Source organism: Thalassophryne amazonica, chromosome 16, assembly GCF_902500255.1.
Source record: "Thalassophryne amazonica chromosome 16, fThaAma1.1, whole genome shotgun sequence".
Lineage (NCBI taxonomy): Eukaryota > Metazoa > Chordata > Actinopteri > Batrachoidiformes > Batrachoididae > Thalassophryne > Thalassophryne amazonica.
In genome coordinates this window covers 39,051,333-39,077,888 of record NC_047118.1, presented here as the reverse complement: position 1 = coordinate 39,077,888, position 26,556 = coordinate 39,051,333, and the positions used below count along the sequence as shown (strand labels likewise).

General features: G+C 40.7%; 1 protein-coding gene across 1 annotated transcript; it reads right to left on the bottom strand.

Annotated features, from left to right (window-relative positions):
* Nucleotides 1-243: 243 nt before the first annotated feature.
* Nucleotides 244-22,985, bottom strand: LOC117528565 (heme-binding protein 1-like). The gene is given in 5 exon segments (XM_034191201.1): nt 244-718; nt 1,757-1,877; nt 1,880-1,936; nt 7,452-7,590; nt 22,908-22,985. Coding segments are annotated over 5 exon segments (570 nt in total). The 3' UTR covers nt 244-543.
* Nucleotides 22,986-26,556: the final 3,571 nt, after the last annotated feature.

Sequence of the window (26,556 nt, the reverse complement as noted above, 5' to 3'; positions counted from 1 at the left end):
AAGTCCAACTTTCATTTTTTTAATAGTTTTGAGCTCTCTGTACACTTTATAAATCTACCTGTAATTCTACCAGGAGTGAAAGGTGGTTTTGAATACAATTTGCTTTTTAATTATTTTGAGTTTGTTACCAGCGAGAAGCAGTTGTAATCCAAACATGTGAGGGTAATTTTTCCAAAATATCTTTTTTTTTCATGTTGTCTCGTTGTCCACCCTGCAGACACTTTCACACCATATTTTACTTGGTTTATATAATTTTACATCAAATCCTGACAAACATCTGCTACCATCCACATGCAATAAAGACAAATTGTAAGTTTGCGGAAAGTGGCTCATAGACTCATGACCAGCTGTTATTACTTCAGTAGAGCTGATGGAAAGTTTTCTGACTATCCAGAGAAGCTGAGACTACACTAGTAAAGGCAATGTGACCCATCTATACATCCTCATTGCTCTTACTAATCGAATACTGATAGAACTACAAGACTGTCAGTGGTTTCAGGGCATTTTAGGTTGAACTCATTGGACCTGCTGGAATAATTCAGCCTATGGCTCCTCCTGGAGGAACCACACCTCATTACGGCGTCCATAAGGCTTGAGTGGGTCAAAGCTGCAGCAGAAGTACTGTTTGCGCTGAAAAGGAGCCGTCTCACCCAGGGTGCGTGTCAAACGCAAGGCCGCTGCTCGGTACTCGCTCTCCCCAGCAAACCCACCAAACTGCCTGCAGACAAAGAAGAGCAAACCGAGAATTCTGTTGTCCACCAATCTGGATCACCTCCAAAATTCAGTGGTCTTCATGCCCTAATATCTATCGGTGGTGAATTCTGTTAAAAATCTGTGCAGTAGTTTTGGTGTAATCCTGCTAACAGACAAACAAATAAACACTGATGATTTATTACATCCTGGCGGACGTAATAAGAATTCAAAATAGGCAGGAAAATTCAAGTTACTTTAATAAGCAACACGTGTGGAGAATCATCAGGTCAGGTCTGGGAGCATGCACTAGAGCTGTGCTTTGCTGCATCCATCTACAACTATCTATCTGCTGCAGTGGGTGAAACATGGGTGTCCTCTTGGTCTTCTCCAGACACCGGGATCCTCAACACGGAGGCACCAATGTGCGGGATTGTCCATAGAGAAATGCAACCAAAATATCACACCTGACACTTCCGCACAACGCACGTGTTACTCATCTTAGTCTCCTGAAGTAACCACACAAAGTCATTCTAGTGATAGCCAAGTACCACGACCATACAGTAAGACAGGAAGCAGCTGGAACCTCATGTATTAATCATTCATACACATGGATTTGTGTTTAAACTGTGTGTATGAACACTTCTACGCACAGTATGGAACTTATATACTTTTATATATACAATATTTAAGTGTGTGTATAAAAGAAAATCCTTCTGTGCCAGTCCATCAAGAAGCTGTGTAACTGGTGATGCAATGGTTAAAAGTTGCACTGCATAGTTTTTTCAATTGTTGCCACAGATACCGAAAACTGATAGAGGGTTGTCTGGATGTCTTGGTGGCTTTCCTCACTAGTCTCCTTCTTGCACAGTCACTCAGTTTTTGAGAACTGCCTCCTCCAGACAGATTTAAGATACAGTCCCACACTGTTTATATTTCATTGATATGTGATAATAATATACATCTATATAGATATACTGGTTATTTGTTGAACTAATTGTTGAAATCCTGAAATATCAACTTCCTGGAGAGACTTTCTCAATTGTATGTAAGACAAAGCACTCACAGTGCGTAGACGGTCATGCCGGGCCGCTCTTCGATCCTGATGGCACTGTCAGTGGGAACAGGTGGGCTTTGCTGATACATGGTGGGGATGCGGATTCCAACAACCAAGCGGCGAGTCAAACACCATCATTGCGTGGGTACACCGTGATGATGATGGGTGCTGCTGTGCCCATAGCCTCATCTTCAGAACAAGTATACAATAAAGAGTTTGAAAAAAGAAGACAAAGCAGACAAACTGTGATTTATAATATATATATATATATATATATAATATATATACACACACGAGGTCTATTAGAAAAGTATCCGATCTTATTATTTTTTTCAAAAAACCATATGGATGTGAATCACGTGTGATTGCGTCAGACAAGCCTGAACCCTTGTGCGCATGCGTGAGTTTTTCCACGCCTGTCGGTTGCGTCATTCTCCTGTGAGCAGGCTTTGAGTGAGGAGTGGTCCAGCCCCCTCGGCGGATTTTCATTGTCAGGAAATGGCGGAATGATTTGGGCTTTTTTTCCATCAGAATTTTTTCAGAAACTGTTAGACTGGCAGCTGGAAACCATTCGAAAAATTTATCTGGCTTTCGGTGAAAATTTTACGGGCTTCACAGAGAATAAGGACTGTTACTACAGCTTTAAGGACGGCTTTAAGGACGCTCAGCGCGCCGCACTCCGTGCCGCCATCGATCATTTCTAAACGGATGGCTCTGTGGAGCCGGACCGTCATGTGCACTTTCTCTGGTTATCACAAGAGCTGGACATCAACCATTTTCCGGCAGATTTCACTTTTAACAAGAGATTTTGTCGTGGAAAGCGGAGCGGAGGCTTCGCGCGTCATGATGGATTCACTACTGGAGCGAGACAAAGGAACACCTCCGTTTTGGTCTCACAGGACGGCTTTGAGATGGCGTTCAGACAGGTGTCGGTGGTTTTTCCATCGAGTGATTATCCGAGAAATTGTGGATGTGCCTGGGCATGCCAGAACATGTCCCATGAGGCTTCATCACGGCGTTGCTTTGCGCCATGCGGCACCGCCGCGACGCGCGAAGCCTCCGCTCCTCTTTCCATGAAAAAAAAACTCGTGTAACAGTGGAATGTGCCGTTCATTTCCAAACTGGACGCTGTGTTTTATCCAGGACGTCGTCTGACTAGCACAGGAATTGTGAAAAGACGTGGACATCAGCACTTTTTCGGCACCTTGAGACAGACGTGCGGAGGAATTCCGCGCGTTGCGGCGGTGCCGCATGGCGCAAAGCAACGCTGTGATGAAGCCTCACGGGACATGTTCTGGCATCTGTTCAAATCCCAGCCTGACCGGAAAATCACTAAGGGCCCTTGGGCAAGGTCCTTAATCCCTAGTTGCTCCCAAGTGTATATTGAGCGCCTTGCATGACAACACCCTCACATTGGGGTGAATGTGAGGGATTATACAGTAGTGTTCAGAATAATAGTAGTGCTATGTGACTAAAAAGATTAATCCAGGTTTTGAGTATATTTCTTATTGTTACATGGGAAACTAGGTACTAGTAGATTCAGTAGATTCTCACAAATCCAACAAGACCAAGCATACATGATATGCACACTCTTAATGCTATGAAATTGGGCTATTAGTAAAAAAAGTAGAAAAGGGGGGTGTTCACAATAATAGTAGTGTTGCATTCAGTCAGTGAGTTCATCAATTTTGTGGAACAAACAGGTGTGAATCAGGTGTCCCCTATGTAAGGATGAAACAGCACCTGTTGAACATGCTTTTCTCTTTGAAAGCCTGAGGAAAATGGGACATTCAAGACACTGTTCAGAAGAACAGTGTAGTTTGATTAAAAGTTGATTGGAGAGGGGAAAACTCATGTGCAGGTGCAAAACATTATAGGCTGTTCATCTACAATGATCTCCAATGCTTTAAAATGGCCAAAAAAAAAAAAAAAAAAAACAGACGCATGGAAGAAAACGGAAAACCATCAAAATGGATAGAAGAATAACCAGAATGGTAAAGGCTCACCCATTGATCAGCTCCAGGATGATCAAAGACAGTCTGGAGATACCTGTGACAGTTAAAAGACGCCTGCGTGAAGCTAATTTATTTGCAAAAATCCCCCGCAAAGTCCCCTCTGTTAAATAAAAGACATGTGCAGAAGAGGTTACAATTAGCCAAAAAACACATCAACTGGCCTAAAGAGAAATGGAGGAATATTTTGTGGACTGATGAGAGTAAAATTGTTCTTTTGGGTCCAAGGACCGCAGACAGTTTATGAGACGACCCCCAAACTCTGAGTTCAAGCCACAGTTCACAGTGAAGACAGTGAAGCATGGTGGTGAAAGCATCATGATATGGGCATGTTTCTTCTACTATGGTGTTGGGCCTATATATCGCATACCAGGTATCATGGATCAGTTTGGATATGTCAAAATACTTGAAGAGGTCATGTTGCCTTATGCTGAAGAGGACATGCCCTTGAAATGGTGTTTCAACAAGACAATGACGCCAAGCACACTAGTAAATGAGCAAAATCTTGGTTCCAAACCAACAAAATTAATGTTTTGAAGTGGCCTGCCCAATCCCTGGACCTAAATCCAATTGAGAACTTGTGGGGTGACATAAAAAAAGCTGTTTCTGAAGCAAAACCAAGAAATGTGAATGAATTGTGGAATGTTGTTAAAGAATCTTGGAGTGGAATAACAGCTGAAAGGTGCCACAAGTTGGTTTACTCCGTGCCTTGCAGATGTGAAGAAATCATGAAAAACTGTGGTTATACTGTACAACTAAATACTTGTTTAGTGATTCACAGGATTGCTAAAAAAGCAGTTTGTACATAATAGTTTTGAGTTTGTAGCGTCAACAGCAGATGCTACTATTATTGTGAACACCCCCTTTTCTACTTTTTTTTACTAATAGCCCAATTTCATAGCCTTAAGAGCGTGCATATCATGAATGCTTGGTCTTGTTGGATTTGTGAGAATCTACTGAATCTACTGGTACCTCGTTTCCCATGTAACAATAAGAAATATACTCAAAACCTGGATTAATCTTTCTAGTCACATAGTACTACTATTATTCTGAACACTACTGTATATGTGTTTCCCCAGTGATTTTAAATGAGTAGGCAGCTGTTGATTCATGAGCTATAACATGAAGATGCTCAGACTTAAAGAAATACAGGTAATTTACTCCTCCTCTGTTCTGTATAAAACCTGTGTAACCTCTTAATTTTGCTCTCTGAAGGACTTATCTTTATAACCTCTTATAACCCAGCCGCTCATGGCGCGGCGCCACAGCAAAACACCTCCGTTGGAAGCATTACAGGACAAGTTTGCACATGCCCAGCTGTTAAACAATTTCTCGGATACTCACTCGACTGAAAGCCATCGAAAACCGCCTGAATCTTACGAATGGTTATCAACATGGAGGTGTTTTGCTGTGGCGCCATGAGCGGCTGGGTGCCGACGCGCGAATCCGTCCGCACATCTTTCATTACAAGATCTCCTTTAACAGTGGAATGTCCGGATAAACTGCTGATCCGAGCTCTTCTGAAACTTCTCTGTTCTTCACGGACGTCCTGGGTCAACAGAGGCATTAAATTGGAAGTTTCAGCTTGAAACAGGCTGACGACGGCGGCTCGGGGTGCGGGCGCCATCCAGCTCCGTGGGCAGTCCTTAAAGCGACAGTAACACTCCATAATCTCTCATCAGCGTTACAATTTTCACCGAAAACCGTCTGGAATTTCTCAAATGGTTGTCCACTTGGATGTGTCTCTCAGTTTCTGAAAAAATTTTGATCGTTGATCAATTTGGACCAGTGCTCACTCAAAGCCTGCCCACAGGCGACTGACGCAACTGACAGGCGTGAAAAAACTCACGATGTGCACGAGGGTTCAAGCTTGTCTGACGTACTCACACGTGATTCAAATCCATTATAGTTTTTTTAAAAAATAAAAGGTCGGTTTCTTTTCTAATAGAACCTCGTAATCTAAAAAAAAAAAAAAAAATCTGGAAATCACAATGTATGATTTTTTAATAATTATTTGTATGTTACTGCTGCAAATAAGTATTTGATCCCCTACCAACCAGCAAGAATCTGGCTCACACAGACCTGTTAATTTTTCTTTAAGAAGCCCTCTTATTCTGCACTCTTTACCTGTATTAATTGCACCTGTTTGAACTTGTTTCCTGTATAAAAGACACCTGTCAATCACACTCCAACCTGTCCACCATAGCCAAGACCAAAGAGCTGTCTAAGGACACCAGGGACAAAGCTGCAGACTTGCACAAGGCTGGGATGGACTACAGGACAACAGGTAAGCAGCTTGGTAGAAGACAACAACTGTAATGATTATTTATTAGAAAGTGGAAGAAACACAATGTAGATCATTTCATAAATTATTCTATGCATTGTTTGTTTACCATTGGCCACCGTACTTTATTACGTGGCCCAATCGGAATGCTCCTCTCCCAGCTCTGTTCTGTTATATGTATCTGGCGCCAGCCATATTTTCAGTTGGATTAAATTACAGTAATGGTAAACCTTGCGTGATCACTGACTCATACCCACAGTGAACTTTCTACACACAAAGAGACTGTCAATCTCCCTCGGTCTGGGATTCCATGCAAAATCTCACTTTGTGGGGTAAGGATGATTCTGAGAAAGCTCAGAACTACACAGAAGGACCTGGTCAATGACCTGAAGAGAGCTGGGACCACAGTCACAAAGATTACATTAGTAACACATGATGCTGTCATGGTTTAAAATCCTGCAGGCCAGCAAGGTCCCCCTGCTCAAGCCAGCACATGTCCAGGCCCGTTTGAAGTTCACCACTGACCATCTGGATGATCCAAAGGAGGCATGGGAGAAGGTCATGTGGTCAGATGAGACCAGAATAGAGCTTTTTGGAAACAACTCCACTTACCATGTTTAGAGGATGAGAACAACCCCAAGAAAACCATCCCAACCACGAAGCATGGGGTGGAAACATCATACTCTGGGGGTGCTCTTCTGCATAGGGGACAGGACGACTGCACCGTATTGAAGGGAGGATGGATGGGGTCATGTATTAAGAGATTTTGGCAAACAACCTCCTTCCCTCAGTAAGAGCATTGAAGATGGATCATGGCTGGGTCTTCCGGCATGACAATGACCCCAAAGACACAGCCAGGGCAACTAAGGAGGGGCTCTGTAAGAAGTATTTCAAGGTCTTGGAGTGGCCTGGCCAGTCTCCAGATCTGAACTCAATAGAAAAATCTATGGAGGGAGCTGAAACTCCAAACCTGAAATCTGTATGGAGGAGTGGACCAAAATCCCTGCTGCAGTGTGTGCAAACCTGGTGAAAAACTACAGGAAACGTTTGACCTCTGTAATTGCAAACAAAGGCTACTGTACCAAATATTAACATTGATTTTCACAGGTGTTCAAATACTTATTTCCAGTAGTAACATACAAATAAATTATATAAAAAAAGCATACATTGTGATTTCTGGTATTTTTTTTTTTTTTTTTTTTTTTTTTAGATTATGTCTCTCACAGTGGACATGCACCTAAGATGAAAATTTCAGACCCCTCCATGATTTCTAAGTGGAGAACTTGCAAAATTGCAGGGTGTGTTCAAATACTTATTTTCCTCACTGTATATATAATCAAATATTTTTAAAATAAGACATTACTAAGATTTTTGTACAGCAGTGTATATGCAGGTAAATGGCTTTTACCTGGTTCATTGCTGCCACCGTTGTACATGAGCAGCTTCCTTATCAGTTCTCCCGTCACTTGGTCAAATGTTCGGCCCTCAGAGGAGACAGCAGCGTATCTACCTGCATCGTATCGCCGCACCTCAAAGCTGACTCCGTCCTGGGAAAGAAAGGCAGACAGGAGGTACTTTTGGCATCAGCATTGCAAGCACAGCTGCACATAGAAGCATGCACAAATGCAATTGCTTTTGTATAAACACACACACCACACACACCACACACACACACACACACACACACACACACACACACACACACACACACACACACACACACACACACACACTCTCTCTCTCTCCCTGGGGTTGAAAGATTAGGTTAAACTCAGAGGTAACGTATGATTCACCTCTGACGCACACACGCCACTGACGTGGACTCTCTGCTCCGGAGGATGAAAGCCTCCGAGTGTTGAAGTTTACACTCTGATGGTTCAGTGTTTGAGTGTGTACGACTGGAACACGTGCTTGAAACCAGAGTGGGCAGTCAGATAGCAAGATGCAGATGAAACATTTTTAAACTCATTTCATTTCTTCTGCTCTGCAGGGCTCAGTCAGCCTACAGAGAATAATGAGCAAGAGAGGCATGCTCTTACATAACAACACAGGCAGGGAAATCTCACACACAACACACACTCGTGGCATAATTAAGTACGTTCAAGGCTGCTGAGCCGTAACTTTAATATATACTTTTCTTTTTAAGGAATCTGGTCACAACAGAGACAGAAGTGCATGTTTCAAATGCATCTCCACCATTCACTACAGTGTTTACGAGGGTGCCACTCAATATTCAATCAATCAATCAATCAATCAATCAATTTTTATATAGCGCCAAATCACAACAAACAGTTGCCCCAAGGCGCTTATATTGTAAGGCAAGGCCATACAATAATTATGTAAAACCCCAACGGTCAAAACGACCCCCTGTGAGCAAGCACTTGGCTACAGTGGGAAGGAAAAACTCCCTTTTAACAGGAAGAAACCTCCAGCAGAACCAGGCTCAGGGAGGGGCAGTCTTCTGCTGGGACTGGTTGGGGCTGAGGGAGAGAACCAGGAAAAAGACATGCTGTGGAGGGGAGCAGAGATCGATCACTAATGATTAAATGCAGAGTGGTGCATACAGAGCAAAAAGAGAAAGAAAACAGTGCATCATGGGAACCCCCCAGCAGTCTACGTCTATAGCAGCATAACTAAGGGATGGTTCAGGGTCACCTGATCCAGCCCTAACTATAAGCTTTAGCAAAAAGGAAAGTTTTAAGCCTAATCTTAAAAGTAGAGAGGGTGTCTGTCTCCCTGATCTGAATTGGGAGCTGGTTACCCAGGCGAGGAGCCTGAAAGCTGAAGGCTCTGCCTCCCATTCTACTCTTACAAACCATAGGAACTACAAGTAAGCCTGCAGTCTGAGAGCGAAGCGCTCTATTGGGGTGATATGGTACTACGAGGTCCCTAAGATAAGATGGGACATGATTATTCAAAACCTTATAAGTAAGAAGAAGAATTTTAAATTCTATTCTAGAATTAACAGGAAGCCAATGAAGAGAGGCAATATGGGTGAGATATGCTCTCTCCTTCTAGTCCCCGTTAGTACTCTAGCTGCAGCATTTTGAATTACTGAAGGCTTTTTAGGGAACTTTTAGGACAAACCTGATAATAATGAATTACAATAGTCCAGCCTAGAGGAAATAAATGCATGAATTAGTTTTTCAGCATCACTCTGAGACAAGACCTTTCTAATTTTAGAGATATTGCGTAAATGCAAAAAAGCAGTCCTACATATTTGTTTAATATGCGCTTTGAATGACATATCCTGATCAAAATGACTCCAAGATTTCTCACAGTATTACTAGAGGTCAGGGTAATGCCATCCAGAGTAAGGATCTGGTTAGATACCATGTTTCTAGATTTGTGGGGCCAAGTACAATTTCAGTTTTATCTGAGTTTAAAAGCAGGAAATTAGAGGTCATCCATGTCTTTATGTCTGTAAGACAATCCTGCAGTTTAGCTAATTGGTGTGTGTCCTCTGGCTTCATGGATAGATAAAGCTGGGTATCATCTGCGTAACAATGAAAATTTAAGCACTACCATCTAATAATACTGCCTAAGGGAAGCATGTATAAAGTGAATAAAATTGGTCCTAGCACAGAACCTTGTGGAACTCCATAATTAACCTTAGTCTGTGAAGAAGATTCCCCATTTACATGAACAAATTGTAATCTATTAGACAAATATGATTCAAACCACCGCAGCACAGTGCCTTTAATACCTATGGCATGCTCTAATCTCTGTAATAAAATTTTATGGTCAACAGTATCAAAAGCAGCACTGAGGTCTAACAGAACAAGCACAGAGATGAGTCCACTGTCCGAGGCCATAAGAAGATCATTTGTAACCTTCACTAATGCTGTTTCTGTACTATGATGAATTCTAAAACCTGACTGAAACTCTTCAAATAGACCATTCCTCTGCAGATGATCAGTTAGCTGTTTTACAACTACCCTTTCAAGAATTTTTGAGAGAAAAGGAAGGTTGGAGATTGGCCTATAATTAGCTAAGGTAGCTGGGTCAAGTGATGGCTTTTTAAGTAATGGTTTAATTACTGCCACCTTAAAAGCCTGTGGTACATAGCCAACTAACAAAGATAGATTGATCATATTTAAGATCGAAGCATTAAATAATGGTAGGACTTCCTTGAGCAGCCTGGTAGGAATGGGGTCTAACAGACATGTTGATGGTTTGGATGAAGTAACTAATGAAAATAACTCAGACAGAACAATCGGAGAGAAAGAGTCTAACCAAATACCGGCATCACTGAAAGCAGTCTTTGGGATATATATGGCCCAAAATCTTTTTCAACTTTTTCCAGGTCCCACCCCCTATTTTTTTTCCTTTTATGAAGCATTTTAACTGCTACAAGTTTCATTCACATGTATGGATATTTACTGGTAGCTCAATGAACTTTAGTGTTTCCTATATAATTGGCCAGTCTTAGTCCATGGGCCAAGCAGGTTTTCGGTACCACTTAAGGGGAAAAAACGACATGTAGAATCCAGCCTCAGTGTATCATGGCCTACACAAAAATGTATGATAGCCATCCCAGGGTGGTAGCTGTAGCCAGGTAGGAATCAATGAAGAATTACACAGAGGGCAAACTTTAAAAATGCCCCAGTCATGTCGAAAACTATATCACATTACTTGTCTGATCATAGCGATTCCAAAAAGGTATAGTTTGGACTATCTATGACGGAATGTTCTGGAGTTATGGGGTCAAAACAGCAAAAAATGGTGACAAAGGTCAATTTCAGTTTGTACAAGGGTCAAATATTAAAGTTGTTCAGTAAAGAAATTATGCAAATTATTGTTTGGGTTAATAGGGTTCTAAAAAGGAATAGTTTGCACCATCTGCCATGCTTAGTTATCATGTTACAGGGTAACATATGTCACATGTCTTAGAATTCAATGGATGTTGACCTTGTTTGACCTTTACTTTGGAGACAAATCATTCAACAGTCAAAACTATTCCATTTATTGATCCTTTTATTTCAACCAATAATGTGCATCATTTTTTTTGCTGAAATTGGAGCAACTTTAATTTTTGACCCCTGTACAAACTGAAAATGACCTTTGTCACCATTTTTGCTGTTTTTACTCCATAACTCCAGAACATTCCATCATAGATAGTCCAAACTATACCTTTTTGGAATTGTTATAATCAGACAAATAATATGATATAGTTTTCAACATGATTGGAGCATTTGTAAAGTTTGACCTCTGTGTAATTCTTCATTGACTCCTACCTGGTTACATCTACCACCCTGGGATGCCTATCATACATTTTTGTGTAGGCCATAATACACTGAGGCTGGATTCTAAGTGTTGTTTTTTTTATCCCTTAAGTGGTATGGATTAGGTCAAAATTCATGACTGGCTCATGTACTATCAGGCTATGAAAGTGGACTAGCTGTACAGTTCATAGTGTCAGCTGTTGAGCCAGTTAAGGCTGATATCATTCACTTCATTCGGCAACATTAACAGAGCTCTATCCCAGAGATGATGACCGTGGGCTCCTGCACTTATCACTGTTGTTTCTCGGAGCTGACTTCAATGGTGATTTACACATTCAGGCCCCTGGGGCATTCCATCGAGCTAGATGACGGCAATGCTCATATGGATTCTAAAGATATACATTTTTCATTCCCAGTTCTGCACGTGAACTCTCGTGTCTTGGCCATTTCAACACATTTGTGATAAATGTCTACCTCAAGGGTTGGATCATATGCACGTGTGCATCATCTGCTCCACAAAATTGATCTGCAGGTACTGCATGAGCTGGACAGCTACAAGAGGACAAATGAAGCTATTGCTGAAGCTGCAGTAAAGTCATTCTCTGGACAGGGCACTGTGACATTTTCAGTTATTTTTGGTGTTTGTTTTTGTTCAAAAAGCACTTATTAAGTTCTGAAGTACCTGCAAGCACGATTGGTCTTAATTTTAAGTATTTCTACAATATTCTTATGTTTATGTTAAAACAACTGCTATTAATCATATCCAGTGATGCCGGTAACGCATTACTCTAATCTAACCACTTTTTTTTAGTAACGAGTAATCTAACGCATTAATCTTTCCAAATAAGTAATCAGATTAAAGTTACTTCTCCAAGTCACTGTGCATTACTATTATTTTTACATTGTGGGTCGATAGCAGCATTAAACTTGGTCCGTGGGCAGGAGGTCGGGGTTCAACTGAACTGTCCACTTGAAGCGAACTGTGAGCTTTTCATCTGTGTTTTTTTGCAGCAGCTACAACTCATCCTCACCTCTTAAAGCACGGTGACAACAGCACACATGCACTGAGCTTTACAAACACATTTTTATGCTTTATTTTCCCCTTTATTTAGAATTCTAAGCTGAGCTGCTCCGTATCTGCTCGCTAAAAACAGCTGATCCTCCGCGACGTGTCAACAACTAACATTATTTTCCACTCAAATGCACCTAAACTCTCTTTCTGAGGACCACATGATGTGAAAACACAATAAAACTTTCTTACCTGTAAATCTGGTCATGTTTTCTGCATAAATAAATGTTATCTATTCTTTGTGCTCAAATGCCAATGCAGGGACGAATCCAGATAGAATGGGGGCGTGGGGCAGGGATGTGCCCCCCCACAACACCCCTAGATTAAAGGTCCAGTTTTGAAGTTGTTTTTTTACTACAACTACTAATACTACTTAAAATAATAATAATTTTGACAAGTAAAATGTTTAGAGAGAATTTAAATGTTAGAATGAATTTAATAGTTACATTTATAAACAATGTAGGTTAGAAATTGCACGTTTTACTGTTACAGTGCTGTCAACAGTTAAATATGAGGTCAAGAAAGAGGTCTTTATTTTACTTTTTATAAAACAAGTATTTATTTTCATTGAAGTCAAGAAAGGGTGACTACAACCCCTGGCAAAAATTATGGAATCACCGGCCTCAGAGGATGTTCATTCAGTTGTTTAATTTTGTAGAAAAAAAAGCAGATCACAGACATGACACAAAACTAAACTCATTTCAAATGGCAACTTTCTGGCTTTAAGAAACACTATAAGAAATCAAGAAAAAAAGATTGTGGCAGTCAGTAACAGTTACTTTTTTAGACCAAGCAGAGGGAAAAAAATATGGAATCACTCAATTCTGAGGAAAAAATGATGGAATCACCCTGTAAATTTTCATCCCCCAAATTAACATCTGCATCAAATCAGATCTGCTCATTGACATTGACCCTATGCCATGACATTGACCCTATGTGTCTTTTTGCAAGGAATGTTTTTGCAGTTTTTGCTCTATGGCAAGATGCATTATCATCTTGAAAAATGATTTCATCATCCCCAAACATCCTTTCAATTGTCCAAAATATCAACATAAACTTGTGCATTTATTGATGATGTAATAACAGCCATCTCCCCAGTGCCTTTACCTGACATGCAGCCCCATATCATCAATGACTGTGGAAATTTACATGTTCTCTTCAGGCAGTCATCTTTATAAATCTCATTGGAACGGCACCAAACAAAAGTTCCAGCATCATCACCTTGCCCAATGCAGATTCGAGATTCATCACTGAATATGACTTTCATCCAGTCATCCACAGTCCACGATTGCTTTTCTTTAGCCATTGTAACCTTGTTTTTTTCTGTTTAGGTGTTAATGATGGCTTTCGTTTAGCTTTTCTGTATGTAAATCCCATTTCCTTTAGGCGGTTTCTTACAGTTCGGTCACAGACGTTGACTCCAGTTTCCTCCCATTCGTTCCTCATTTGTTTTGTTGTGCATTTTCGATTTTGAGACATATTGCTTTAAGTTTTCTGTCTTGACGCTTTGATGTCTTCCTTGGTCTACCAGTATGTTTGCCTTTAACAACCTTCCCATGTTGTTTGTATTTGGTCCAGAGTTTAGACACAGCTGACTGTGAACAACCAACATCTTTTGCAACATTGCATGATGATTTACCCTCTTTTCAGAGTTTGATAATCCTCTCCTTTGTTTCAATTGACATCTCTCGTGTTGGAGCCATGATTCATGTCAGTCCACTTGGTGCAACAGCTCTCCGAGGTGTGATCACTCCTTTTTAGATGCAGACTAACAAGCAGATGTGATTTGATGCAGGTGTTAGTTTTGGGGATGAAAATTTACAGGGTGATTCCATAATTTATTCCTCAGAATTGAGTGAGTCCATATTTTTTTCCTCTGCTTGGTCTAAAAAAGTAACCGTTACTGACTGCCACAATCTTTTTTTCTTGATTTCTTATAGAGATTCTTAAAGCCAGAAAGTTGCCATTTGAAATGACTTTAGTTTTGTGTCATGTCTGTGATATGCTTTTTTTTCTACAAAATTAAACAACTGAATGAACATCCTCCGAGGCCAGTGATTCCATAAATTTTGCCAGGGGTTGTGTATATATATATATATATATATATATATATATATGTACGAGATCTGTTAGAAAAGTATCGGACCTTTTTATTTTTTTCAAAAACCTGATGGATTTGAATCATGTGTGCTTGCATGAGCAAACCTTGAACCTTTGTCTGCATGCGTGATTTTTTTCACGCCTGTCGGTTGCGTCATTTGCTTGTAAGCAGCCTTTGTGTGAGGATGGGTGTAGTCTCTCATCGTTTTTTCTTTGCAAGGAAATGGCAGAACGACTGGAGCAGCGCGACTGCATCAAATTTTGTTAGAAACTGGGCCACAGCCAGGTGGAAACCATTCGGATTATTCAGACGGCTTTCGGTGACGATCCTCTCGGCATCACACAGATTAAGGAGCGGTACAACCGTTTTAAAGACGGCCGCACAACGGTGGAGAGCGCGCCATGCTCCGGGCGGCATCAACACACTGAAACGACCGGATCATTTCCAAAGTGAATGTTGTGGTGATGTGGGACCGTCGTGTGATTATCCGAGAAATTGTGGAAGAGGTGGACATCAGCACTTTTTCGGCATATTCCACTGTGAAAGAAGATTTTGCCATGAAAAGAGCGACGGCGAAATTCATCGGCACGAAGCTGATGGTGCAGCAACAGCGCCTCCGTGATGAAGCCTCACAGGACATGTTGTGGCATGTCCACCTCCTCCACAATTTCTCGGATAGTCACACGACTGAAAAGCCACCGAAAGCCTTCTGAATCTTCCGAATGGTGCAAGATCTGGGCATATCAGGGCATGTCCTGTGAGACTTCAACACGGAGCTGCTTTTGCTGCGCCACCAGCGTCGTGCCGATGAATTTCGCCGCCGCTCTTTTCATGGCAAAATCTTCTTTCACAGTGGAATGTGCTGAAAAAGTGCTGATGTCCACCTCTTCCACAATTTCTTGGATAATCACACGACAGTCCCACATCACCACAACGTTCACTTTGGAAATGATCCGGTCATTTCAGCATGTTGATGGGCGACCGGAGCACGGCACGCTCTCCACCGTTGTGCGGCCGTCTTTAAACCGGTTGTACCACTCCTTAATCTGTGTGATGCTGAGAGAATCATCACCGAAAGCCGTCTGAATAATTCGAATGGTTTCCACCTGGCTGTGGCACAGTTTCTAACAAAATTTGATGCAGTCGCGCTGCTCCAGTCGTTCTGCCATTTCCTTGCAAAGAAAAAACAAGAGACTACACCCATCCTCACACAAAGGCTGCTTACAAGCAAATGACGCAACCGAAAAAAAATCACGCATGCGCAAGAAGGTTCAAGGTTTGCTCATGCAAGCACACGTGATTCAAATCCATCAGGTTTTTGAAAAAAATAAAAAGGTCAGATACTTTTCTAACAGACCTCGTGTATATATATATATATATATATATATATATATATATATATATATATATATATATACATATATACACTATATACACACACACACATACATACACAGTACATATTTAATATTTAAACATTTTTTGTGGTGTATAAGATGTCTTGTTCTTCTTTTTTGTGATGTACAGTAGCTCTGCGGGAGCACCCCTAATTTTGTTGTACACCTCCCCTCCCCCAATACAATGACAATAAAGACTATTCTATTTTATTATATTCTATTTTAAATCAATCAGCTGGAACAAACAACTCACAGACACTAATCAATTATCAGAATTATGATCTCTACCATAAAATTCTGTAGCAGAATCTCAGGTCAACAGTCCATGATTTGAAGTTTTAAACTTTTTTATGGTGCCTTTGCCAAATTTATGAGGAGAAACACACTGAGATGCTGCGAGTTCAGGATTAATAACCTTCCAGTGTGGCTGAATTCAACCAACTCTATAGAGATAAATAGCTGAACACACCTTTTTTCTCCAATCAATAAAGATATAATGTAAAAACTTTGCCTTAAAATATATTTTCATGTGCATCTGACACCTTACAGTCCCTTAATCTAAATCGTCGGGGAAACGTTTATACGACACAGTTATATTAAACTTTCTTAACAATCAGAAAGACGTTTACTGCTGCTCTTGCACGACATCCAGTCCATTATTTTTTTTTGCATATTCTGTATTTTTTCTGCATGACACCAGCTTTTACTGCACATTCTTGTGCTTATGTAGGATCTGAAACTGTGGGAGGTGGTTGTGGAATCACACCCACATGTACGAGATAACGCTACGTTAGTATGAAGCTTTCGCTTGTGACAGGCCCCAGGCTCCTACATAGCAATTATAAGTGTTTTTATCCTGTGTAACTTGTCAGTGGCATCACCGTTAATACTGTGTGTGGGTGACATATTAAGCAAGCAGAGTTTGGTTAAACAGTACAATTAACATCTGTCATGCAGCTGTGATCACATGTGGGTTTAACTGCAGTCTGAAGCCAGTGTTAATTATTACAAGGTATTATCACCATCACGTGCTGTGAGTGTTCTGTCATTTCATTCTCCTTTTAAATAATTAGTGAGCAGCAAACTTGGGCTAAATTTATTCTGCCTGTTTATTGCGCATGCACGTGTTTGTGAGGCCGATCCTCTGCATTCTGTGGCATCTTTAATTAAGAGTGTAGAGTGTCAGTCAGGCGGCTACTGCACAGATTGGGTGACAAGCTTCAGTTTCAATACCTACAGACAGCTTTTAGAGATTTGATGGGCTTGAAAATTGCTGCTTGGCTGCTGCAACTCACCGTGACCTCCGACCTTGTCAAAGAGAAAGACTGGAAAGAATAGTTTCCCTTGGGGTTTGGTTATATACAGGGTTATTCCTACCTATGATCCCATATTTTTTAATACATCTCAATTAGCGCTTTACTTTAAAGGGCCACATTTTACACATTTGTAGCAAGAAAATACAAGTTGATAGGTACGGTGGCTGAGCGGGACCACAACATGCCCAAATTAAGACAACACTTGCAAATGCATTAAACATTTCCTAAAAAACAAAACAGCAACAACAACAAAAACTCTTCATCAACTCAACAATATTTAGTTGCATCAAAAAATGTCTTGCAAATTGGAAAAATATACACATGCTGCACAGACAATACAAATATGAATGGCAGCACATGGAGCAATTAAGGGTGCACTCACATTGTGATGATTATGGCAATTTGGACGACTATGTCACCTCCGCTAGTACACCATTACTGCTCCGTTCGCCTTCGCTGGCCTGCCAGACATCAGCGTTGCCTGACTGATGCCGATTTAGCTTATTTGAGTTTGGCAGACTCCTGCGCTCGTTGATGTTAATCAATTTTTCACTCTCCATTGGCAAATGCCAGGAGAATCGTCACAGTGTGAATGGAGCAAGCCTTCTCCGGTGTTTCGCAGAGATTTTTGAGTATCTGTTACATCGGCCAGTATCAGCCACTTCACGCCATAGTGTGAACGGGCTCATAAATTCATTATCTGCTGCAAATTCAGACGTCTCCACAAACCCAAAAGGATTTGCAAAGCTCCACAACACAACAGAAGTACGAACAACACAAAAGGTTTCCGCCCACAGGACTTTGTCTAACGTCCGCTGTTCAGTGCAGTGCAAATAAACTAATAAAACATAAAAATATAGCTAGTGTAAGAGTCAAACCATCAGTATAGATAGATAGATAGATAGATTACTCAGTTGTGCTGACCAGTTACAGATAAAGAGTGGAACAGTCCATCAATTAAGATCCTTCAATCGTGTTGTTAATACTTTGGTTGTTTTTTTAAGACATTTTTGATGCAACTATCTGTTGTTGAATTGATGCATGTGTTATTTATTTTTGTATTTGTGTGTTTTTTTCCATTTGTATTTGCATTTACTAGTGTTGCCTTCATTTGGAAGTACTATGGCCTCTATCAGCACCCTAGGCTCAGTCATTTAAATAGATATTGGGGTTGTCTCCAAAAATAAGTCCATAGACACTGAGTTGATGCATCTGAAAAATGCTATTTTCATATCTCTACCAAGGGACCTGTTTCTGTCCCTGTTGCTTTAAATGGAAAGGATGTGGTGATGGCCACACCCCTTCCTCTTCTTGTAGGGAAATGATCTATTGCCCCTCTCCCACAAACTGTGTGAGTGCATTGCAGAAAGTACAGACTGGCTTAGTGGGAGTGTCTCACAGAGCAAGAAGGAGTTACGGGCTTCTGTGACGTACGTGACGTACCTCTTTGAAAATAAACGGTAGATAACAGGTACATTATATTTTCGTTAATCTAAGATCTGCAGTAAAATACCTCCATAATCAAAGCTTTAATTGTAAATATAGACAGGCGAGTCATATGATCTGTGCTTCAGACTGCAGGACTCAGTGTGCTGTGTCTATGTGGGTAAATGTGTCAGTGTGGGTCATCTGATTGTACAACTGTCGGGTCAGCTGTCCTGGAAGCTGTCTTTCTCTCATGTCTGTCTGCTTTTGTCTCACTGTCCAACTGTTACTTGACTTACAAACCTGACATTATATGCCTGCATGAACATTCAGGCTGCAGAAACAGGGGAGAGAAGAACCTGGAAATGTCTAAGCTATCAGTGACAATCTGGAATCAGTCACAGCTGCAAATAGCAAATATTTGTATCATTAACCTTTGAAATAGCAGAAAATTCCCATATCAAATTCCTCACTTTGTGTAATCCAGAGTCAAAAATGCAATGATGTTTAATTCATAATGATATAAAACAGACCAAAGCAGCAGTTCCTCACGTCTAAGCAGGTGAAAGCTTGACATTTAAATGACTTCAACAATCTAATGATTCTTTTTTCGTTTTTGCACTACATTTCCCATACAATAAACATAAGGGGCAGGGGCAGCACGGTGTTGTTAACACCCGTGACGTCAGTGCTGGTCAGTGTCTCAGGATGCACGTGATTTCACCGTGAAGGCTCTGACCTCCACGTTCCTGTAAGAAAGGGGTTCGAGTGATCCTGCTTGTGCAGCTATGATTACACACACACACACACACACACACACACACACACACACACACACACACACACACACACACACACACACACACACACACACACACACACACACACACAGCTTTTTCCATCTTAGAATAAACTTATGTCTATTTAATGCCTGATGTGAACTACTTGTAGACTTTAATTTTTGTTCCTCCCTGACATCCTTTTATCCGATGAGCACAAAACTAAGAAACCCTAAAAATAAGTCAATTTTCTTGAGTTAAAAATATTTTTGGGTAATTGCAGTGGATGTGTGCACACACCCAATTCTGGTATCATTCTTGATCTGGTGTGTTTATATGCGCAAGGTCATGCACAGTAAAGGACATGCATGCATGTGCACAAAAATACACAATGGCATGAACAATGCCAGCCTGTGGCACATGCACACAGATTTTCAGGCAAGATATTCTGATGAATGCATGTCTGGCATCCAGATATCTGCTTGCAGAAATAGCATGTTGGTTGCTTCCTGAACACCCCCCCTCCGCAAAAAAAAAAAAAAAAAATTACGATGCTATGGAACGGATTACTTTTTCCTCCCCATCTTAAGAAAAATGTAATTAAACTCAGGGTTATGTTGTTCACATATGTAAAGCTCATACAGCCAGATTTTGTGGATGTCTTATGTAAATAACTTCTTTACTGCTTGACTGTTTAGATGTTTGGCAAATACGACCAGCAAACTTCATGAGTAACTGTGTGCTTAGCTGTAACTTTTATTGCCTTGCATTTTTCACAGTTCTTTGTTGTACTTTTGTTGTTTATAGTAGTACGACCGGAGCAGATGTTCACCCCTTTTGAGGTATGCTTGAAGTTTCTTCCTACAATCCAAAAATGCCTGCGCATCCTCAGGGGTGGGTAAGGTCAGACCATAGCTTTGGCAAGCACCTTGGCATAACTTATGTTGTAATTTGGAAACATAGAAATAAAAAGAAATTAATTGACCCAGTTGAAAATTTATTTAGTACCCTGTGCATCATTATAGCAGTGAGCAGTATTGTTTTTACTGGTGTGTGTGTCTGTGTGGACAAAATAACTCAAAAACAGCTTCATGGATTTGTTTAAAACTTGGTGGGAATATTAATTTGATAGATATGTAGAGTTGATTAGATTTTGGAGTAATTTGGTCAAAGGTCAAGGAAAACATGGTCAGAAAAACTCTGTTTTGTATACCTCAGCAACCACGAAGCCTCAATGGATAGAACTTAATGGGAATATTACTTTGATAGATATCTAGAAGTGATTAGATCTTGCAGTAGTTTGGTCGAAGGTCAAGGAAAACGGCATTTTTTGTATTAAAAAAGCAAGAAGCATAGCTGCAAGATCTAAAATATGTACTGATCAGCAAAATATTTGTAAATGACCTCATAATGAGGATACACAAAAGGTATATGATGAAGTCATACAGACCAAAACACCTATATATATATATATATATATATATATATATATATATATATATCTGTGTGCAGAACGTGCAGGGTATGTCAGCCCTCTGATCATTATATAAAAATGTAACAGCAAAAGAAACAATGATATATTTGTCCTGACATTTAATGTATATTGTAAGATGCTATCTGAAAAATCAAAAATTAATAAATAATTATATTAATGACCAGTAAAAATCGACTTATTTTTGGGGGGTTCCTTATGTTGTGCTCATAAGGCAAAAAAAAAAAAAAAAAAAAAAAAAATATATATATATATATATATATATATAAAATGAGGGACAAATAAAGTCCATAACAAGTTTACATCAACCGTTAAATGGACATAATTTTTATTGTGGACATTTATTTTTATTTTTATTTATTTATTGGTTACAAATGATCTTCTTATGGCCTCGGACAGTGGACTCATCTCTGTGCTTGTTCTGTTAGATCTCAGTGCTGCTTTTGATACTGTTGACCATAAAATTTTATTACAGAGATTAGAGCATGCCATAGGTATTAAAGGCACTGCGCTGCGGTGGTTTGAATCATATTTGTCTAATAGATTACAATTTGTTCATGTAAATGGGGAATCTTCTTCACAGACTAAAGTTAATTATGGAGTTCCACAAGGTTCTGTGCTAGGACCAATTTTATTCACTTTATACATGCTTCCCTTAGGCAGTATTATTAGACGGTATTGCTTAAATTTTCATTGTTACGCAGATGATACCCAGCTTTATCTATCCATGAAGCCAGAGGACACACACCAATTAGCTAAACTGCAGGATTGTCTTACAGACATAAAGACATGGATGACCTCTAATTTCCTGCTTTTAAACTCAGATAAAACTGAAGTTATTGTACTTGGCCCCACAAATCTTAGAAACATGGTGTCTAACCAGATCCTTACTCTGGATGGCATTACCCTGACCTCTAGTAATACTGTGAGAAATCTTGGAGTCATTTTTGATCAGGATATGTCATTCAAAGTGCATATTAAACAAATATGTAGGACTGCTTTTTTGCATTTACGCAATATCTCTAAAATCAGAAAGGTCTTGTCTCAGAGTGATGCTGAAAAACTAATTCATGCATTTATTTCCTCTAGGCTGGACTATTGTAATTCATTATTATCAGGTTGTCCTAAAAGTTCCCTAAAAAGCCTTCAGTTAATTCAAAATGCTGCAGCTAGAGTACTGACGGGGACTAGAAGGAGAGAGCATATCTCACCCATATTGGCCTCTCTTCATTGGCTTCCTGTTAATTCTAGAATAGAATTTAAAATTCTTCTTCTTACTTATAAGGTTTTGAATAATCAGGTCCCATCTTATCTTAGGGACCTCGTAGTACCATATTACCCCAATAGAGCGCTTCGCTCTCAGACTGCAGGCTTACTTGTAGTTCCTAGGGTTTGTAAGAGTAGAATGGGAGGCAGAGCCTTCAGCTTTCAGGCTCCTCTCCTGTGGAACCAGCTCCCAATTCAGATCAGGGAGACAGACACCCTCTCTACTTTTAAGATTAGGCTTAAAACTTTCCTTTTTGCTAAAGCTTATAGTTAGGGCTGGATCAGGTGACCCTGAACCATCCCTTAGTTATGCTGCTATAGACGTAGACTGCTGGGGGGTTCCCATGATGCACTGTTTCTTTTTCTTTTTGCTCTGTATGCACCACTCTGCATTTAATCATTAGTGATCGATCTCTGCTCCCCTCCACAGCATGTCTTTTTCCTGGTTCTCTCCCTCAGCCCCAACCAGTCCCAGCAGAAGACTGCCCCTCCCTGAGCCTGGTTCTGCTGGAGGTTTCTTCCTGTTAAAAGGGAGTTTTTCCTTCCCACTGTAGCCAAGTGCTTGCTCACAGGGGGTCGTTTTGACCGTTGGGGTTTTACATAATTATTGTATGGCCTTGCCTTACAATATAAAGCGCCTTGGGGCAACTGTTTGTTGTGATTTGGCGCTATATAAAAAAAATTGATTGATTGATTGATTGATTGATTGTAAGCTGTGCGTAATGACAGACGCGCGCGCGTTCAGCCCCGCGGACAGCGCGCAGGTTGTCTCCAGATGTCCACGTGCTTCCTACCTTTGTCTCGCTGCTCAGCAGTTTATATTCCGTCTCCTCGGTGTTTCCGAAGAGAGAGTTCTTTAACATGCCAAACATGTCGCTCCGGCCAGGTGACCTTTGCCCTCTCGTCTGGAGCACTCTTTGCTCACTTGTTACCTCGAGTTCTGTCGGCTGACAGCTGGTGGTGAACACTTCCAAAAAAAGAAAGAAAGAAAAAAAGAACTCCGCGCCGTGACTTGTCGGAGTATCCAGATACTCCAAAAATATACCTCCGGAGAAGATTGGTGCAGTGCGCACGGAACTTTAGTCGTGATCGGAGGCGCTGACTCCGGCTGCTGCAGATCCAGATGAGGCGGGCTGCCCCCCCCTCACCGGCGTTCGGTGGAGAAACGTTAAAGCGCAGCGTCAGGTCGACGGCGCGGCGCTAATTTGGTGCCTCCAGGTGAGCTCCGGTTACACTCACATTAAAAATGCATCGTCTTGAATAACTAATGCGCTGAACGCGCTCTGAAGAAACTCTCTTCTCCTCTAACCTCGTCCAAAAGTCCCAACCAGCATAAAAAATTAAAGGGATTTAATGCGTCATAAAGGTTTAAATCAGCTGGCTGCTTTGAAGAGAATTTATGAATTTATATTCAGCTTGTTTAAAAAAAATCATGACATAAGCCTGTTTCGTGGAGGGTTTTTTTTTTTCCCTGGAGCTTTGTGTGAGCTTGTTTGGACCCACGGCTGACTGTCACTGTGCGCGGCTGCGCTTCAGGGCTCGTCTGTTTAAATTCACACTGAAGGCAGCGTTAGTCAGCACACAGGAAGCACAACAGCAGACTTAATGAAATAAGTGCAGCGATAAATAATGCTGCTGCTGCTGCACGGACTCATGGAGAACTCACAAAGCTGTGGAGCTCACTGAGGGGCCGATACAACCAGAGGGACACTCAGTAAAACGCATTCATGCGCCAACGTGCAAACAGCCCCATCAGCTTGACTTTAGACTGTAAAACAGTGGAGGCGCCCCCTACAGGTGACCGCTGGGAGTACAAATCCAATGTGATAGTCTTTTTTTTTTACTTCTCTCTCTCTCTCTCTCTCACTCACACACGTTATCTCAATATGAAGAAATCAGTCAATAAAAAGTAAATGCATTTGGATTAAACAACAGTATTCTGCTTCATTTAGCTTTTCTTATTGGAGATCAGTAGAAAACTGTTTACACAAAAAAAATTCATTGAGGTTCATTTTTTTCTTAAGGAAAAACTGATGAAAATGGAGGGGGACAAAGCCTGACAGAGTTGTTTAAATATCCTGCTTTAAAAAAAAAAAAAAAAAAAAATAGCAATCTTCACCAAGCTTCAGACACCTCTGAACTCAACATGCTGGAATTTAAGTTTTATTTGTGTGAATATTTTTGATATTTGAAACTCTTGAAATAGGAACATGTCATGATCACCTTTGTAGCACTTTTTGCAGCATTTCTGATGCTCTTCAACTGCTGTCAGCTGTTAAGAATAAACTAGAAACACTTGAGTATTTTTTTGTTTTTAATTCCTCAAATGGATGCTGGTAAGGGTCTCCTGCATAGATGTCTGTTTTCACTGAATATATTGAAGATTTGTTTATTTTTATTATTCTATTCATGTAAGGTTTTGGTTTGCAATTTTCCCTCTGTACCTCAATGAAGATGAAATGAATCAATTATTGTTCAGTTACTTAAGGGCAAAAAAAAAAAAAAAGAAAAAGAAAAAAAGGGGGCACTATATACAGTGCATCCAGAAAGAATGAAGTCAAAGGAATTGTCTGTAGACCTCTGAGAGAGGATGTCTGGAGGCACAAATCTGGGGAAGGGTACAGAAACATTTATGCTGCTTTGAAGGTCCCAATGAACACAGTGGCCTCCATCGTCTGTAAATGGAAGGAGTTCAGATCCACCAGGACTCTTCCAAGAGCTGGCCGCCCGTCTAAACTGAGTGATCAGTGGAGAAGGGCCTTAGTCAGGGAGGTGACCAAGAACCCGATGGTTACTCTGTCAGAGCTCCAGCATTCCTCTGTGGAGAGATTAGAACTTTCCAGAAGGACAACCATCTCTGCAGCAATCCACCAATCAGGCCTGTATGGTAGAGTGGCTGAGGTTCAGAGCAACCATGGAGGACTTTCAGTGGGCACCAAGGTGCTTCTGGAGGGACTGTGAGGCACCTCAGAAGAAAACAGGGAAAACAGGGAACCATCCAGGCAGTATACAGTAAGGATGGGACTTTGTTGACCTCAACTGAGGAGGTAATCGGGCGCTAGAAGGAGTACTTTCAGGAATGCCTGCATCAGACTGGAGCACCCTCTGTAGTAGAGACAGAGCTGGAAGCTGATGGGGTATCATCAATTTCCCTGAGGTAGTCAAACAACTTTGCAGTGGCAACACTGAATGCCCGTGACCTTCGATCCCTCAGGCGGCACTGCATTAAAAATTAACATAACTGTGTAAAGGATCTTACCGCATGGGCTCAGGAACACTTCAGAAAACCACTGTCAGTTAACACAGTTCGTCACTACAGCTACAAGTGCAAGTTAAAACTCTACCATGCAAAGTGAAAGCCATACATCAACAACATCCAGAAATGCTGCCACCTTCTCTGGGCCTGAGCTCATTTGAAATGGACAGACGCAAAGTGGAAAAGTGTGCTGTGGTCTGATGAGTCCACATTTCAAATTGTTTTTGGAAATCATGGACGTCATGTCCTCTGGACAAAACAGGAAAAAGACCATCCAGATTGTTACCAGCGCTAAATTCAATAGCCAGCATCTGTGATGGTATGGGGGTGCGTTAATGCCCATGGCATGGGCAACTTACACATGTGATGGCACCATCAACGCTGAAAGGTACATCCAGGTTTTGGAGCAACACATGCTGCCATCCAAGCAATGTCTTTTTCAGGGACGTCCCTGCTTAATTCAGCAAGACAATGCCAAGACACATTCTGCACATTACAACAGCGTGGCTTCGTAGTAAAAGAGTGCGGGTACTAGACTGGCCTGCCTGCAGTCCAGACCTGTCGCCCACTGTTGAACAACTTAAGTTGTACATCAAGCAAGAATGGGAAAGAATTCCACCTACAAAGCTTCAACAATTAGTGTCCTCAGTTCCCAAACGCTTATACTGAGTGTTGTTAGAAGGACAGGTGATGTAACACAGTGGTAAACATACCACAGTCCCAGCTTTTTTGAAGTGTTGCAGGCATCCATTTCAAAATGAGCAAATATTTGCACAAAAACAACAAAGTTTATTAGTTTGAAAATTAAATATCTTGTCTTTGTGGTGTATTCAATTGAATATAGGTTGATGAGGATTTGCAAATCATTGTATTTTGTTTTTATTTACATTTTACACAATGTCCCAACTTCACTGGAATTGGGGTTGTACGTTGATGATAAAAATGATACATAAAAATGCCCATTACCCGTTTTTATATGATGTACAACAAAATATAAGTAACTAATACTTTAATGGGAACAAATGAAAGCAAAATGAAAATTTCTTAGTTGCTTTATACCTAGAAAATAGAAGTACAATATTTCACAGCTGCTTTGTCATCATAAAATCAGACTCAACTCATCGCTTCATAGAATGACAAAACAAAACACCAAAAATGGTTTGAATTCTATCAAAGCAGCACAATCT